The sequence below is a fragment of the Balaenoptera physalus genome, assembly GCF_965194825.1.
Source record: "Balaenoptera physalus genome assembly, chromosome: 20".
NCBI classification, from domain to species: domain Eukaryota; kingdom Metazoa; phylum Chordata; class Mammalia; order Artiodactyla; family Balaenopteridae; genus Balaenoptera; species Balaenoptera physalus.
In genome coordinates this window covers 35,917,678-35,934,446 of record NC_138901.1, presented here as the reverse complement: position 1 = coordinate 35,934,446, position 16,769 = coordinate 35,917,678, and the positions used below count along the sequence as shown (strand labels likewise).

At 34.2% G+C, this 16,769-nt stretch overlaps 1 protein-coding gene across 5 annotated transcripts in view; it reads right to left on the bottom strand.

Annotated features, from left to right (window-relative positions):
* STXBP4 (syntaxin binding protein 4) overlaps positions 1 to 16,769 on the bottom strand; it is a 208,306-nt gene that overhangs the window by 72,411 nt on the left and 119,126 nt on the right. For 4 of the 5 annotated variants that reach the window (XR_014257649.1, XM_082442221.1, XM_082442224.1 and 1 more), the window contains 4 exons: positions 9,123 to 9,299; positions 2,814 to 2,930; positions 2,274 to 2,323; positions 579 to 712 (listed from right to left, as the gene is read on the bottom strand). Coding sequence is in view for 4 of the 5 variants with exons in the window: in XM_082442221.1 (XP_082298347.1) it covers positions 579 to 712; positions 2,274 to 2,323; positions 2,814 to 2,930; positions 9,123 to 9,299 (478 nt within the window). In the remaining variant the exon portion in view is untranslated. The remainder of the gene's footprint in view (positions 1 to 578; positions 713 to 2,273; positions 2,324 to 2,813; positions 2,931 to 9,122; positions 9,300 to 16,769) is intronic. The other variant, XM_082442223.1, reaches the window with a different exon arrangement.

The following is a 16,769-nucleotide window of genomic DNA, read 5'->3' as shown; positions in this document are numbered from 1 at the left end:
GAGGTATTCTCTCAGCTCTGAAGAGTAGGGAACTGGTTCAGCTGTTCTACAGCCCTTTAATTAGTTACCCTGCTGACTGCCCCAGGGTTTGTTCCTAGTTTTCCCTGCTTGTGATCTTGAGGGTTTTTCATGGTTCTACTTAACTCACTGTCTTTCACCTTTATTGTGTTCTGGGGTCTTTTGCACAGCTGGGCTGTATCTTCAATCTTATTCCATCTGTTGTATATTATTAAAAATTTCCTCAATGTTGATTCCAACCTTCTAGGTTTCCAGTGCTGTTGTGGATTTATTTTTATATTTATTCTTCCATTTCAAAGAGACTTTAGATGGAAGTAGAGGTTAAAAAAAAAAGTCTTAATCAGCTATCTTCTGTTGGAAGCCATTTTGAGCACTTTAAATAAAGCAAGTATTCTCCCCCTACAATTGGTTGCATTAAGATTTTTATCGATAAGCTATCAATTTTACTGTAGGCAAACCAATGCATTTAACAAGATTAAACTATCAAACTTGAAATTTTCTTCTTTTGTTTTGCTAAATAAGTTATTTTTAAAAGCGTGAAAAAAATGCAGAAAACTTACAATCCATATCAAGTATGGCACGGACAGATTTAACAAGTTCCTTAGATTCAAGTGCCAGCGTTGCTGGGATGTTACGTCCACTCCTTCCCAGTGGTGTGAGGGATGTCTGGGAAGCTAACATAGCTCTTCTTTCACTATGGGGGCAATAAAATAAAGCTAAACTTATTACACAATGAATAATATCTATCTTTGCTAAATCTGAATTCTTCTTATTAGTTATGAAATTGTACAAAAATTTTTGATTTCTGGGAACATTATATTCTTATAGCCATAATCGAAATAATTCCCACAAAATAATATTTCTGTTTTCAATTCTTTATTATATAATAAATAGGCATATTTAAAAAATTAGGTTTACCTTATACATAAGGAGGAAGGGATAGAAGGATAGCTCCCTCCTAAATCATTTGTTTGGTTTATTTTGTGAGTGCTTGTGTTATGCTAACATGATGTGGCCTTTTATTTAGTTTTGTAAACACTTAAATTAAGCACTTAAACATAAATTTGTTAAAGAGACATTTACTACTACTTCTAGTAATATTAAATATAAATTCAATATGTATATTTGCTCCTGAAATTCTCTCTTAAACTCTTCCATTTGCTATCCCTAAATCTAAAAAAGCCTAGAGCATTTATACCACTTCTAAAAAATGCAAATGTCACCTGAAATGAATGCATTCTGATACAATTAAAATGCAAGGTTTTACTTTTACCATTATGCTGAAACTTTTACTTGAAAAGAGACAATTTTAAACTGATGACAAAGCCATCATTACTTATAATCCATCTTCCTAAGCATGATAGTATTAATTCACAAGGAGAAACTAAAGCATCAATTCTCAAATTCAAATACAGAGCCTTTATTCCGTGTAGAATACCAAGGCCAATATCCACTACAGATGATATAGTGTATTAAAAAGACTGAGCCGAATTTTACTAGTGTTTAACTTTCCAAGATGTAGGAAAAAGTTGCTTAATGTTGCTTTTTCTTAAAAAAAATTGATGTATAGTTGATTTACAATGTTGTGTTACTTTCAGGTGTACAGCAAAGTGATTCAGTTACATATATTAATGTTGCTTTTTAAAGTTACCTTTGTCCTGTGAACCTGCAAGGGCAGGCTCTGGCTTTTAAACAGTCATTTTTAATACCAAAGCTTTTGAATTATTATTCAAGGTCACAATGAAACCTTGGGTGGTGGGAGTTTGGGACATGTCTAACCCATACAAGCGGAATCTGACTGCTGAGTATTTTAACATCGTACTGAAAATAACCATCATGGTATTCACATAATTATTTTACATCATAAGCAGCATAGATAACAATAAAAACATCAGATTTCACCTGAAGAAATAAAGTATTACATTAAAATGAGTTTAAAGGTGTACTGCCATATGTACTACCATGTACTACCATATTTTTCTAAATTCAAAAATGCTATGTGGAAACTTAAAATATAATGAATCACCTTCATTTATTGAACTGCTGTTTTCACAGAAAAGGGTGGAGTTTTCCTATGTTTCTGCAAGCATACGTTGCTAGAAGTAGAACTACATTGCTAGTGGCAGTCTTTATAAAAGGAAAAAATTGCTTTGACTATCTTAAGACTTTAAGAGATTTTAGTAGTTTAGCACAAGTACCAGATGAAGAATGTAATCAGTGGACATACTCTGCAGAAAGCACTTAAATTTTCTTACCTTAAATTTGACAAAGGAAGAGAATTATCACAAAACACTTCTTGAATAGCCTAGAGACAAACAAGAGAGTGAAGGTGATAATGTAACTTTGATAGCTTTTTAAAATGTTTTTTCTTGCTTAAATAATATTTATAACCCCCTCTACCCATACGATTAAAAAGGTATTTCTGTTATATAGGGAAAAAAATCAATTACATTAACATACAATTCTACTCAGAATTATAATACACAGAGAAACATTTCTTTATAGGGTAGTTATCAACTAATGTTTACATAGTATCAAAAGTTAAGAAAGTGTTCATTAAAACATAGGATATATTTGGGATCATATTACCCTGTCTCAATTATTTCTCTTAATCTGTAATGTTAGCTGGTCTTTTCATTATCTAAGCAATTTAAAATCTGACTGTAAGTCACCATTGCTGTTTTGAGGCCAGAGAATGTTTCACTAGCCATCAAACACCATGACATTTACCTGTATGTCAGTTGTCTATACATTTCTTAAAAATGGACATAAAGTGATGTAACAGGAAAATTTACCTCTACAAAATGAAGAAGCTTTTCAGTGGATGCCTCAAAAGTTTTTCGAGCCATTTCTGATTTTCGCAATTGGCAGTCAAGTACTGTGATTCGCTTTCTTAACTCCTGAACACTTTCCTGGACAGAGATAGCAAAAGGAACATATTATACCTTTCTTCAATTTTATACTAGTGCCTGTTATTTTCATTTTTTATTAACTAATATCCAACATTACTATATCATTTATTTTCTCTCTTATTGTACATATCTTCTGGTTTTGGGGGGTACTTAACTAATTGCATATTTTTAAAAGTTAAACTGCACAGAATGCTGCAAACTTTTTAAGATAAGCTATAAATAACTTTATATTAAAATATAAAATACAGTTTAATTAGTTTATATTATATTCTTATATTAAAATACATTTTAATTAGTTTGTGGTGTTTCTTGACAACATGGTTACCAGATGCTGACGGAAACCCCTATTAGTGTGGCACAATCCAACATGCTGAAGATATATACACATATTTAATATAATATGACCCAATGTAAAGCTGAGCTGATGGGGAAGTAAAATAATTCCGGGAAAAGTGAAGGAATTTCATGAAGATAAGCAATAGCAATGCTGAGTGAACCCACTGAAGTTAGAGTACACTGTAGCACAATTTGATCTCAGGGTATTTGCTGATCCTTGGAGGCCTATAGTTTGGGGTTTCATCAGGCACAAACGGCAAACAGGAGAACTTTAATGGGTGAATTAGGGAGAAACAAACCTTTTGATTTTGCCTCTGGTGAATGGTTAAAAAAATGTCCCCTGAATAACTGCCAACCACAGTCCCCCAGCTCATGCAGGTTCCAGGTCAGAATTTATACTACCTGTGTGGCCTGTACATTCATAAGCTGAAAACTTAGTTTAAATTGGTCCCTGGCTGGTAAAAGCAAACAAGAAATTTCTCTAGTGGGTTATTTGATAAACTCAGACATCAAAGAATGCCTACATTTAATGTATCAAAAGAACATGATCTCAGCAAATAAGCTACTACGGATGAAAAGTCAGCTGAAGGAAACAAATTATAGGATCAAACCTATAGAGATAGCAGCTACTGAAGTGATCAGATACAGAATATAAAGTTATGTTTAATATGTTTTAAAAATTAAGAATTTAAAGCATAATAAAGAAACAAGAAACTATCAAAATAGATCCAGATGACACAAAAAAATCGATACGAAAAGTAAAAATACAGGGAGGGTGGGAGGGAGACGCAGGAGGGAGGGGATATGGGGATATACGTATACGTATAGCTGATTCACTTTGTTATACAGCAGCAACTAACACAACAATGTAAAGCAATTATACTCCAATAAAGATGTTTAAAAAAATAAAAATAAAAAATAAAAATGCAGTAATAATTAGAAACTCAATTTATGCATTTACTATCCAATTAGATACAGATGAAAAGAGAATGGGTGAACTGGAAGACAGAGGTAAAGAAACTTGTCATAATAGAGCATAAAAATAAAAATGGAAAATATGAAGAGACAAAATAACCAGAAGAAGATCTAGCATACATCCAATCTGAATTACATAAGACAGACTAGAAATAATGAAAGAGGAATAGGTCAGGATAAAAGCTTAGGGTTTTTCAGAAATGGCGAAAGACACTGTTCCTCAGATCAGGAACCTCATTCCATGAATTTCAAGCAATATAAATAAAAATAAGTGAACACATGACTGATCATAGTCAAACTGCTGAACACTAAAGATAAAGAGAAAATCATCTATAAAGAAACAACAGATAGCAAACAAATGACAGACTGACATCTGATATCACAACCATGGAATAAAAACACTGAAAGAAATTCAGTGCCAACTTAACAATCTAAATGTAGCAAAAATATATTTCAAGAACAAGAGTCAAAAATGATGTTTCCAGACAAACAAAAATAGAGTTTATTACCAACAGATCCTCACTATTTCTAAAAGATGTACTTCAGGAAAAAAGAGAGTAATTCTAACAAGGATGTCTGAAATGCAAGGAAGAATGTTGAACAAAGAAAATGATAAACATGGAGGTCTATCTAAATGAAGGTTGACTGCACAAAATAAACTGTAATAGTATCTAATTTATGATGTTAAAAGTCAAGAAAGAACTAAAATACTTAGTTAATAGAAATTAAGCAGAAACAGATGATAGGATTTATGTTTTAAAGTCCTTACAATATTTAGAAGAAGTGGGAAAGCCAGTGATTAGTTTTATAATTTAAGTTAAAATAGAATGTTAACATTTCTAATATAATCTTTAAAAATTAGAAACCGAGTGTCTAACTTCTAAACTAGCAGAGTAAAATAAATGAAATGGGAGTAGGGGAACACAGGAGAAGTCTCACCCAATCCAAAAAAGAAAAAAAAAAGGGAGGCAAGAAATGATAAACAACTAGGAAACATGGGACAAATAAAATGTACAAAATAAAAGGGTAGAAATGAAGCCAAGTGCATTTGCGAATAAGAATGTAAATGGAAAGACCTTTCCAATTAAAGGTCAAAAATCAGTAAAATGGATAAAAAAATCCAACTACCAGTTGTTTATCATAGACACAATGAAAATATAAGGACACTGAAAAGTTGAAAGTAAAAGGATGGAAAAAATACATAGGTAAATACCAAAAGAAAGTTGGTATAACTATTTTAATATCAATCAAAAATAAGCATTAAGGGGGAAAGAAGATTGAAGAGTCACAACATTTTCGTAAAAGGATGATATAATTCTAAGCTTGTATGCAATTAAAAACATTACTTCAAATATATACAGAAAATTTTAAAAAGTAATCACAAGGGAAATTTTAACCTACTCTCTGACAAAGAAATTAATATGACTAGAGAAGAACTGAACCCCACAATTAATGATCCTGATCTGGTGGACTATATAAAGCAACACATCAAATGATTGCAGAATTCTTTTCAAGCTCTCTTTGAATATTTGTATATATTGGTCATATGGTAAGCCATGAAGCAACGATCAATGAATTTTGGAGTTATCTATAGACTAGATTCTCTGGCCACATGCAATTAACCTTTCTGTTCCTCAGTGATGTTTATGAATCAAGACGCAATCATAAATATGTAAATTTCCCCCAAATTATATATTTAATGCATTTTCAGTAAAAATGGCAATCGTATTAATTTCTTTTGATGGAATTTATAATCTGAGTCTAAAATACATATAAAAGATCAAAGGGTTTTGTAGCCAACACACTTTTAAAGAAAAAGAACTAGACAGGTTGATCGGATCAAGATTTAGAGTAAAAGAGACTTTTGAATGAGCGGTGCTGGGATAGTTGGTCATTCACTTAGAATAAAAAAGAAAGAATGAAATGAATCCCCACCTTATACAATGACATAAAACCATGACAGAAGGATCAAAGTTTTAAAACTTTTAGAGACAAATATAAAAATATCTTTGGGAATGGAAGGACTTCTGGAAAGACACATGAGAGAAAAGACTGAAAAGTTTGATTACTTGAAAATAACACCTGTTCATTTCACCAGAGGCTGAAAAGGTAAGCTATAAATTCCAGAGAGGATTTTTACAACATAAAATATAAGATAGGTTAGTAACCAGAACATACAAACAATCACTACATATGAATATAAAAAAGACAAATAACCCAATGGAAAAATGGTTAAAAGATATGAAGAAGCATTTCACATAGAAACACAAATCCCTAATAAATGCATAAATAGTAGCTCAACTGACTATCTGGGACAAGGGGCAAAGCCCTGGTTTATTGCATTTGGGGGTGTAAATAACCCCACCATGGCTGATTTCAAGCTAACAACCTGATGTCCTTGAACATGCAGTTAAGAAGAAATGTACACAGTCAGCTCTCATAAACCAGTACCAGCTGGTCCCAGCATATCAGTAGCTCAAAATCATTAGAGAAATTCAAATTAAACCACAATGAGATACACTTATCACACCTAACAGTTTGATAAAAATTAAAAGTAAAAGAAAGCAAGCATCAGCAAGGATTTGGGGTAAACGGTAATTCTCATTCATTACTGTTGGGAGTAAAATTGGTTCAAACACTTTCAAACACAATTAGGCATTGCCTAATTGTAATTAGTAAAGTTGATCATACAATCATCATTCAACCTAGCAATTCCACTCCAAGATATGAACCCAAGAGAACTGTTACACATGTGGAGCAGGATATATGTACAAAACTGTTTTCAGCAACATCGTTCATAATAGAAGAAAACTGAAACAATTGGACTGTCCATCAAATACAGAATGGACAAATATATTGTAGTATATCCACTCAATGGAGTACAAAAAAGCAATGAAAAGACATAAACTAGCTATAAACTTCAAATAGATGAATCACAAAAACAAAATTTTGAGTGAAAAACCAAGTTGGAACAATAAAAGTAGTATATTTCTATTTACATAAAGTTGACAAACAGGCAAAATTAAACAACATATTGTTAAGGGATATATACATAGGTAGTAAAATTATCCAGAAAATGTTTAACACTAAATCCAGGAAAGTGGTTTGTTTACCTATGAGGGCAAGGGAGGGGGATGCAATTGGAAAGGGATATTGTGGGTCTTCGAAGGTACTGGTAAAGTTTTATTTCTTAAGCTGAAGGTGAAAAAAAAAGGGAAATAAGTATATATAGACATAATATAAGGGAAAATTTGTAAGAAAAATAATATTGTTACAAAAATAATCTGCCTTAAAAATGAATATTTGCATCTGAATCCTGTCATATCTTGGTCAGTGTCTCTTCAAGCAATCTCAAACAATTAAAAAAAAATTTCCTTCTACTTCTCCACTGGTATTGGGTTTGGAAAATGTTAAGATGCTCATGTATAACATCTCCTCTTTGGAAAAAAAGAAGATTATTTTCAGAGACAGGTTAATGGTTTAGTTTAGGATTTTGTTAAGAGGAATGGCATGAGGCACCATTATGCTAAAAAAGAGAAGAACTGAATTAATTATATTACTACACGACTAAGGACAAAAATGTTTCTCAGCTAGGAGCTGGAAGAAAGAATAGCAAATAACTTATGCTTTAAAAAGAAAGAATAAATTCATGTGAACTCCTTGAGTGTTATATTATTTAAAAAGAAAGTATTTTTAAAGACTTGATTATCCCTCCAAAAGTAAATCAAGTTATTATTAAAAAAAAGTACTTTTAGTATTTTGAAAATTCCCAAAATATTTTCAGAATCATGTTAAAGTTACTCACATGAAATAAGCACATATCTCTGATTTCAGAATGTAAACACTGGGTCAAGAATAATAAATACATGTAATATTCCTAAGTATTTCTGCTGTCTCAAGTAATGTTTTCCCCTTGGCCTTGTGGTATTATCAAAGGGTGACAGGAATGTCAACCTTCTTTTGGAATTGGTTTAAATGGACAGATGTGAGAAATATATTAGTGATTCTTAAGAGCTAACCAAAGAAAATTTCAGATTTTCTTCTGTATTTTGCTTTTCTAAAACTGGTTTCATTTCTACTTGGTATATTTAAAGTATTTAACTCTTTTATGTTTAAATAAATACACATAAATTTTTCAAATTTGTTTCATGTTCTCTTGAAAGATGACTGTATTAGAGAGATATAAACACTTACTATGGTTATAAATGAACTCTATGAAGTTATAAAATATCTATTTCAATTTATTTAATTTTCTACCTTACTTCAGTGAAATAAAAATGTCTGTTACAGTTTTTGAAGACCATTCAATGAATACAGTATGTTTAAAAAAATCACATAATGAAAAAATTCACATTAAAAAAAGTTCCCATTGCCTTCTGAAAAGCATTCAGTATTTCGCTATTGAAATTGGAGTCTGCTAAATTCAAACTCAAGTTTCTTTCTATTAATTATCTTGGGCCTTGGGCAAAAAATTCTTTAACTTTCACACTTCCTTGAGTGCTCTAATCAAAGAACAAACCCCATCCCTAGACTCTCCTCCTCCCATCCCCACAGGACAAATTAGCAAGTTTAGGAAAAAGGAGGAAACCAATGTAATCAATTAAATGTTAAATAGTTCCAGGACTTAGTGCCTGAGCTGTACAATGTTGACCAATGACCCGAATAAATTTGGGCACATACTTTTCCATCCCAAAGCTATCTGGATAAACGGAGGCTCATAACCTTCACATTGCCCCCATCATAACACATCATCCTATCACTGAATTATAGAAGACAAACACTGACCTAGTTTAGAAGTGCAGATGAAAAGAAAATGAAAACAGGATACATGACAACGACAAGGAAACCATGGTAACTAGAAGAGAGAACTGTTTTGCTTACTTTATTTTGGTCAGAATAATCAGCAAGCTGAGCCTTCAGCTCTGTAATCTCGGCCTCTAACAGACGGATCACTTCTTCATAATCCATTTCCATTCCGTGTGCCTGTCTCTGTGCAGCTTCGGCAAGATGAAGCCGGCTTCGCAGGGCTCTTGTTTCTTCGACCACAGCTTTGGCTTCCTAAAGATTTCAAAAAATAATGTCATTGAAAAAAAAAACATGTAAAAACAATTCAGTGGTTTAAACAAAATATTTTCCTCCTTCTGGAAGTTCTAATTCTAAAAGTGAATCAATACACATATGTTTCTCACATCTCAATTTGAAAATTAATATTCACATTATTTTATTATACAGAGTAGCTGCCTGACCTTATTTTTCCCTTCTTGATTTCTTAGAAAACTTTCAGTATGGAATCTCCAACTTCACACATCTAGCATAGAATTTTGAAAATAAGACAAGCAAAAGAGAATTGAAAGTGGAAAATAGAAGACTAAGAATTAGCTCAAAAGATAAAAAGAGTAGGCTTCTACAAAAGTCAAGCAGGTGGTAGGCTCATGTTCTAGGAAGGCTCTTGCAGCTTCATCAGATACTGCTGAGAGATTTATAGTGTTGAGGGCTTCTCCGTGGTCCAAGCCCCAGGAGCCAAAGCTTATTCCTAGACATCAGTCTAACTGCTACTTCTCCATTATGATTTAAGCCAATAGGTAGAATTCAGTAGCAAAATATACAGCTATTTCTATGGGATGCAATGTTCACGATACATTTATTAACCACATGTTACGTCTCAGGTAATTCATGCGTCTTCTCCCATTTAACATTTAGAACAACACTGAGGGAAAGGCATTATTAAAAACCATTTTATACATAATCAAACAGAGGCTCAGAGAGGTTACATATCCTATCCAAGGACACATACTAGTGCCAGAATTTAAACCCAGGTTTACCTGACTCCAACATTAATGCTCTTTTCACCATTTTATTCCACCGCTAGATGACAAACAAAAACAAAAACAAAACAAAACTATATAATAGCTACATTCTCTACCTTAGGAAGAGGACGGTGTGGGCAGAACCACTTGCTCTCTCAAAAATGTGTGGTGCTGGGTCAATAACAGTCCCCCAGGACACCAATATAATTTAATATGGCACTTGTTATAATGTAAACCGCTTCTTTTTCTTTACTTGATGCAGAAATCTCTTTTCTCTGCAATGGAACTTTCTGCTACAATTGCCATGGCTAATATTCAACTGTGGCTATTTTAATTTTCTGGGAGCTATTATAGGACACTTGCTTTTGTTTGAGCCTAAGGGAGGGTTAGAAGTATTTTTATTATAGGACATATTTTTAAGGGTCAATTTTTCATTCATACATTCAATAACTATTAAGTATTTATTATCTGTCAGTTTCTGTTTCAGGTACTGAGGACAGAGCACCTAACAAAATAGACAAAAAGTCCTCCTTTTGTCCCCCAGAATTTACAATCTATTGAAAGTTTGGGAAGATAGACAGCAAATTAGGGATAATCAATGAAGATCTCATTGAGAAGACATTTAATTAGAGAACGGCAGGAAGGATGGAGCCATGAAAGTTTCCCAAGGAGGAACTTTCAGGGCAGAGAGAACAATTTGTGCAAAGGTCCTGAGACAGGATTGTGCCTTGCATCTTCAGAGAACAGCAAGGAAGCCAGTGTGGCAGAAGCAGACAGTAGTAGGGGACAGGAAGAAGGGAATATGAGGGCAAAGTGGTCACAGGAGTTTGGGCAGGGATGGTGTTGGCGTGGAGTTGCAGATCTCAAGAGGCTTTGGAGGCCACTGAGAGGACTTTAGTTTTACTCAGGGTGAGAGGGGAAGTGACTGGAGAGTTCTGAGCAGAGAAGTGGTATGATTTGACTTAAATTTTATGTGGGTTACTCTCACTGCTGTGTTGAGAGCAGACAACTCTTCACAGGAGTAGGCAAGGGTGGAATAGGGAGAAGAGGAATGGGATAGGCAAGCTACAGTTACTTTAGCTTGGACAGGGTGACAGTGGTGGAGATGGTGTGAAGTGGTGAGATTCTAAATGTAGTCGGAGGGCTTCCCTGGTGGCACAGTGGTTAAGAATCCTCCTGCCAATGCAGGGGACATGGGTTCGAGCCCTGGTCCGGGAAGATCCCACATGCCGCGGAGTAGCTAAGCCCATGTGCCATAACTACAAGCCTGCGCACTAGAGCCCGCAAGCCACAACTACTGAGCCCACGTGCCACAACTACTGAAGCCTGCGTGCCTAGAGCCCGTGCTCTGCAACAAGAGAATCCACCGCAATGAGAAGCCCACGCACCACAACAAAGAGTAGCCCCCGCTCACCTCAAGTAAAGAAAACCCGCACGCAGCAATGAAGACCCAATGCAGCCAAAAACACATAAATAAATAAATAAATTTATAAAAATAAAAAAAATAAATGTAGCTTGAAAATAGAGCTAACAGGAGAGTTCTTCATCATTAACAACTTTTACTTAGCACTTACTGCATCCAGACAATCATGTTATGTGATAAAAAATACAAAGGGGGTAAAAGACACTTTCCCTTTTATGGCTCAGCTTAGAACAGAAGGTATGACTTAGATAAGTGGAGGAAGAGAGTAGGACATGTTAGACACACGAACAATGTGAACAAAGGAAGAGGGACAAGAAGGTATCTGAATGCGGTGCGTTTGAGAAATGACTAACTTTGAAATAGATCAACTTTGACTGGAGTAGATGCTTCCTCTAGGGGCACAATGGATAAAAAAGATTGGGGAGAGGGAGGGAAAGGGCTGGGCTCTGGTAGAAATGGCGTGATAGGCAAAGGTGCTTGGATCTGGGGAAGGCTTGAAACCTTCTGAGCAGAAATTGATATGAGAACACAGGGGTTTAGAAAGCTAGATCTGGCAGCAGCTGCAGGATGGAGACATGGCCAGCCAACTGCCTATTGTACCCTTGACTCAAATAACTTTGCTTCCTTATTTTTAAAAGTAATTGTCTTGTAATAAAAGGTACTTTTAGAAAGAAATATCTAAGGAAATAAAAGGACATTTACCTAACTACCACATCAGTCAGTTCAGCCCAGGTGATCAAGGGTCACCAGTGTCAGAGCAGGATCAACTTCACATTAGACTGCATACAGGAGGTAACGTAGTATGTGTTGACAGAGCTCTAGCTGTTTTACATGGATCAACTCAGATAATCCACCTAATGCTGTGAGAGGTATGTCTATTATTATCCTCATTTAATAGATAGGAAACTGAAACGTTAAGGAACTTGCTCAGAATCGCAAACTTAGTAAGTGGCTGAGCTGGGATTTGAACCCAGGCAGTATAGTTACAAAGTTTGTGTTCTTGGCTACCAACTACAGAAAATGTTAAAAAACAAAATCACTTGTAGATGACAATATCATCAGTGCCCAGCCCTCCATGAGCTTTTAGGATGTGGCCATTACAATAAACTCAAACACATTCGAGGCTGCTACACTGTTTCCCATTTTCCATTCACTCAGGCTAGGAAAAAAAATATTGCTACTGAAGAGAAAGCGAGGGACAGAGAATTCTCCATAGCTGCAATAAAGAATAACTAATTTGGTGATTTGTCTCCTTCACACTCGCTTCGTGCAGTTTTTATTCCTCTATAAAAACAGCACTTTTATTTTTGTTCAAAGAATACTAGTTAATTAAAAGAAGAATCTGGATGGAATTTATACAGCCATTATAGTGCACTGATGGCAATACGGTGTGAAAGGCAGTTGGGTGGTAAAAGATGCAGAGGTTTTGATGCTGAATAAATTCATGTTATTTCTTTTGTAAATGTATAACTGTCAGGTTGGTAAATGTGACCCCTTAGCAAAGTTCTAGCCCAATTCCCACCGAACGGCTGTTTAAAAGATTAGTGTATTGAAATGACGACTCTTAAAGGAAGCAGTAAAGAGAAGATAGCAGCAGTGTGCCGTATTTAGCAATACAGGATCACATAAATCCATTTTTTCTTTTCCTCCTGGGCTGTCTTCTAATAACTGTAAAGCCTCCTATGTCAGTAACAATTGAGCCAGAATTTTCCCAGTACCTTACCATGAGCCTGAAATCCCATCAGGGTAAATGCGGCAGCCAGTTCACTGATTTACTTTGTATTAGGTACAGATTAATTCATTTTAGAAAGTTAGAAAATAAGAGAAACTAAGATGTAATAGTAAGTAGAAAAATCAACATAAGCATTATGCTTTTTAATACTAAGCAGTACAAACAAATGCACTAGAAGGGAATCCTGAATTATGAAGGCAAATCTCTGACTTAACTTTCTTTCAGTGACACTGAGGAAATGCCTTCAACTCACACTGTCTTATTGTAAACTCAGGATTTTCCACCTCACAATTTCACAATGAACCTTCAGGGAAGATCAGACCACATTCTTCTTTGAAAATATAGTTCAAACAAATGAAAATCTTTGTAGGCTACAAGTACTTTGAAGTTAGCTATGTGACTGTGTTGAAACAAAGGGCAGTATAAACTCAAAGGGGAGCATAAGCTCAGACAAAAGACAATATATTATCTGTTTTTCCACATATAGCACTTTTTCCCCCTTAAGGCACTAACATGATATTGAATAAAAAATATGGGCGTTTGATGAGATATACCTCAGAATCTTAGATATGTGATTTTTTTCGTTTTCTGGTTCTGTAATTCTCCAAGACTCTGTTCATTTGTATAATGGTAAATAACAGCACCTACTTTATAAGATCAAAACAACACTCACAATAGGGTTAAAGAAACCACTACAGTTCTTGGTACAGTTTTTTTCCTGTTCATCTTTACTGCTTTTGAAATATATTCATAATCACCAATGTGATTAAAGGGCTAGACTACATCAAATGATTGAAGGCTTTCTTGAGGCACTGAAATAGTTGTTCGGAAATATAACGTGTACATGTCTTTTTTAATGTTAGCAACAATTATGTAAAGCCTTTCCTTCTCTAGTTGTGAGTTTTTAACGGCTCCCTAAAGTAGAAGGAAAAAGCACTAACTGCAGTTGCTCATTTGTAATTAGGTAGCACATCCACATCACTAAACTTAGAAGTTCTGTAATTTTTAAGCTAATCAGTAAATCTTTCAAAATGTCAATGGTTGACAGGAGAAAAAGGAGACTGCAAAGAGATATATGTTTTAGTGTAATGTAACTTACACTACCAAGCCCAAAAGAATACTTCTCTTATCAGCTTCCTACATCCACTCATTGGAAAACCCTTCTTGGTCTTGGTCCCATTACACCTTGTGAAAAAGATTAAGGGTTACTGCAGGAAGAGGGCTGTTGAAGGAAAGCGTTTAAAAGCAAGTTATATCTAGTTTCCTTAACTTATGTGTCAAATTTATTAAAATATGTTTAATATTCCTCTCAATGGATGATCACAAAGTAATTTGCTAGATGTTCACAAAATTAACCTACAACTCATCCCTTAACCACGATGCACTTGGGGGAGAAAATGAATTCACAGAACTTTATATATGTCTCTGATATGTGCTCTCTCCTTTCCCTTTCTTTATGCCTTCTCCGTGCATACAGCCATCCCACTACTCCACCTCCATACCTAACCAGTTATTAAGCACCTGTGAAGTCTTCATTGATGATGTATTTGTACCATTCCTTAATATCCACTCTTACCATCATGCTATTGTTCATGTCTTTAACACCTCAAACTTAGGTACTATGAAAATCACATAAATAACCACTCTGCCTACTGTGTTCTTCACTATAATGTATTCTGCATACTTATGAAGGATCAATTTTCCTGAAATATTGCTTAGGTAACAAACCTAAGGTAACTAGATAAAATGTTGCTTAGGTAAGTACAGGGTACATGATAAATATATCCTCAACCTCCATACTTCAAGGTTCTCCACTATTTGTTCCAAATCAACCTTTCCAGTTTTAGCACATTTGACTCTCTTACAGGATTACCATATCCAAGTACATTCACTTACCAAATTTCCCAGACTAAACTCTCCCACCTCCAAGATGCTTTTGAGCACATTATTCCTTCCACTAGGTGAATGCACTTTTCCTCTTTTTTCTTCATCCAGTTCTCATCTATCCTTCAAAATCTACTTCAGATTTTACCTCCTGTAATCTTTCCAAATCCCTTAAGCTTACAATGATTTCCCCTCCTTTTATTCTTAATAATATCTGTTGTCTTTAATTAATCACATACTACTTAATATCTCCTATGGCTATGTTGAACTGTCATTAAAATAGTATTTTACTCCCAAACTTTCTAATGTCAAAAGGTCTTGACTGCCCAAATTAGAACACAAGCTGTCTGAGAGTAAAACCCTATCTGATATTAACAGGTGCTCCATTCAACAGAAATATGAGATATAACTGAGTGGACAAACAGTGAAAATGACTATTTTGTTTTTCATATATAATAATTGCCTTAGAGAACTTTATTAGGTAAGAAGTTTTCACAGGAAGGTTTCAATTTTATGGGAATATTTGAGAACTGTATTTCATTTAAATAATTACAGTAAGAACCATAAGCCATGCTATGAAAAATACCACGTAATGAAAAGCAAATCATTTCATTACACTCTCTTTATATATAAACAAAATCCTTTTATAGTATTTATCAAGTAAATGAGATTACATCTAAACCATGTGGAATGAAGACTACCAAGGTCGAAAACGGACAGATAGCTACCTTTATTTGTGTTTGACAATTTTATTTCTTGCTTTTTCGTTAAATAGATTTAAAAATTTAAAGATTTAAAAATTATGCATGCTAGTTTATATTTCTCTAAAATTTACAATTTTCCACCATAAGTTAATATAATAAATACATGCTCCCAAGGACTATATAATCATGAAAGTCCTTTCCAATCCCACCCATATCCCTGATTCTGTGATTTGTGTGGTGACACTCCTTTGTAAAGTAAAAGTGATAGATATTTGTCAATCCAAGAAAAAAAGATTTTCTTTACTTTGTATGAAAAAGCAAAATCCTAACTTTGCAAAGGAAGACTTGGTTAAGCTTTCTGGAGGAAAAGCAGGTCAATCAAATTATAATTAGCTCTAATTAACCCTCCCAAGAGCTGTCAACTTCTTCACCTGCAGCTGCCTCATCCTTCAAAAGGTGCAAAATTGAATTCTGCCTCTGAACATCAAAGAAAATCAAAGAAACAATGTTCAATCTCTGTTTATAAACAGAAATCCCTAATCAAAGACAGACACACAAGTACATCTATCTAATAAATTTTACCATGTGAACTTTGTTCAAAATATAAATTAGTTAAAACTCTGTTTTGACAATACATTTAATCCTGAACACATATTTTCCAGTTTAGTGAAGGCTGACGTAAAAGAAAAAACTATTTTCCTACTTCCCCAGTTCTGGTTACAAATGTACCAAAAGAGAACATTTACAGTATTAGAAATTCCTTTCATAATCAGAATTTATATCCTGTTCATTGAAACCTAGTACCACTCAAAGGCTACTTTTTTAGCTATCAGATATTTAGAATTCATCTGAAGTTTGGAGTTTAAAAACAGAAATTTAGTCCTTCCAAATTAACTTTTAGAGAATTCAGTTAGAATCAAAATTTTATCAAATTTTGTTTGTTTTGATGGAACTTGACCAAGAGTTCCAAATTTGCAT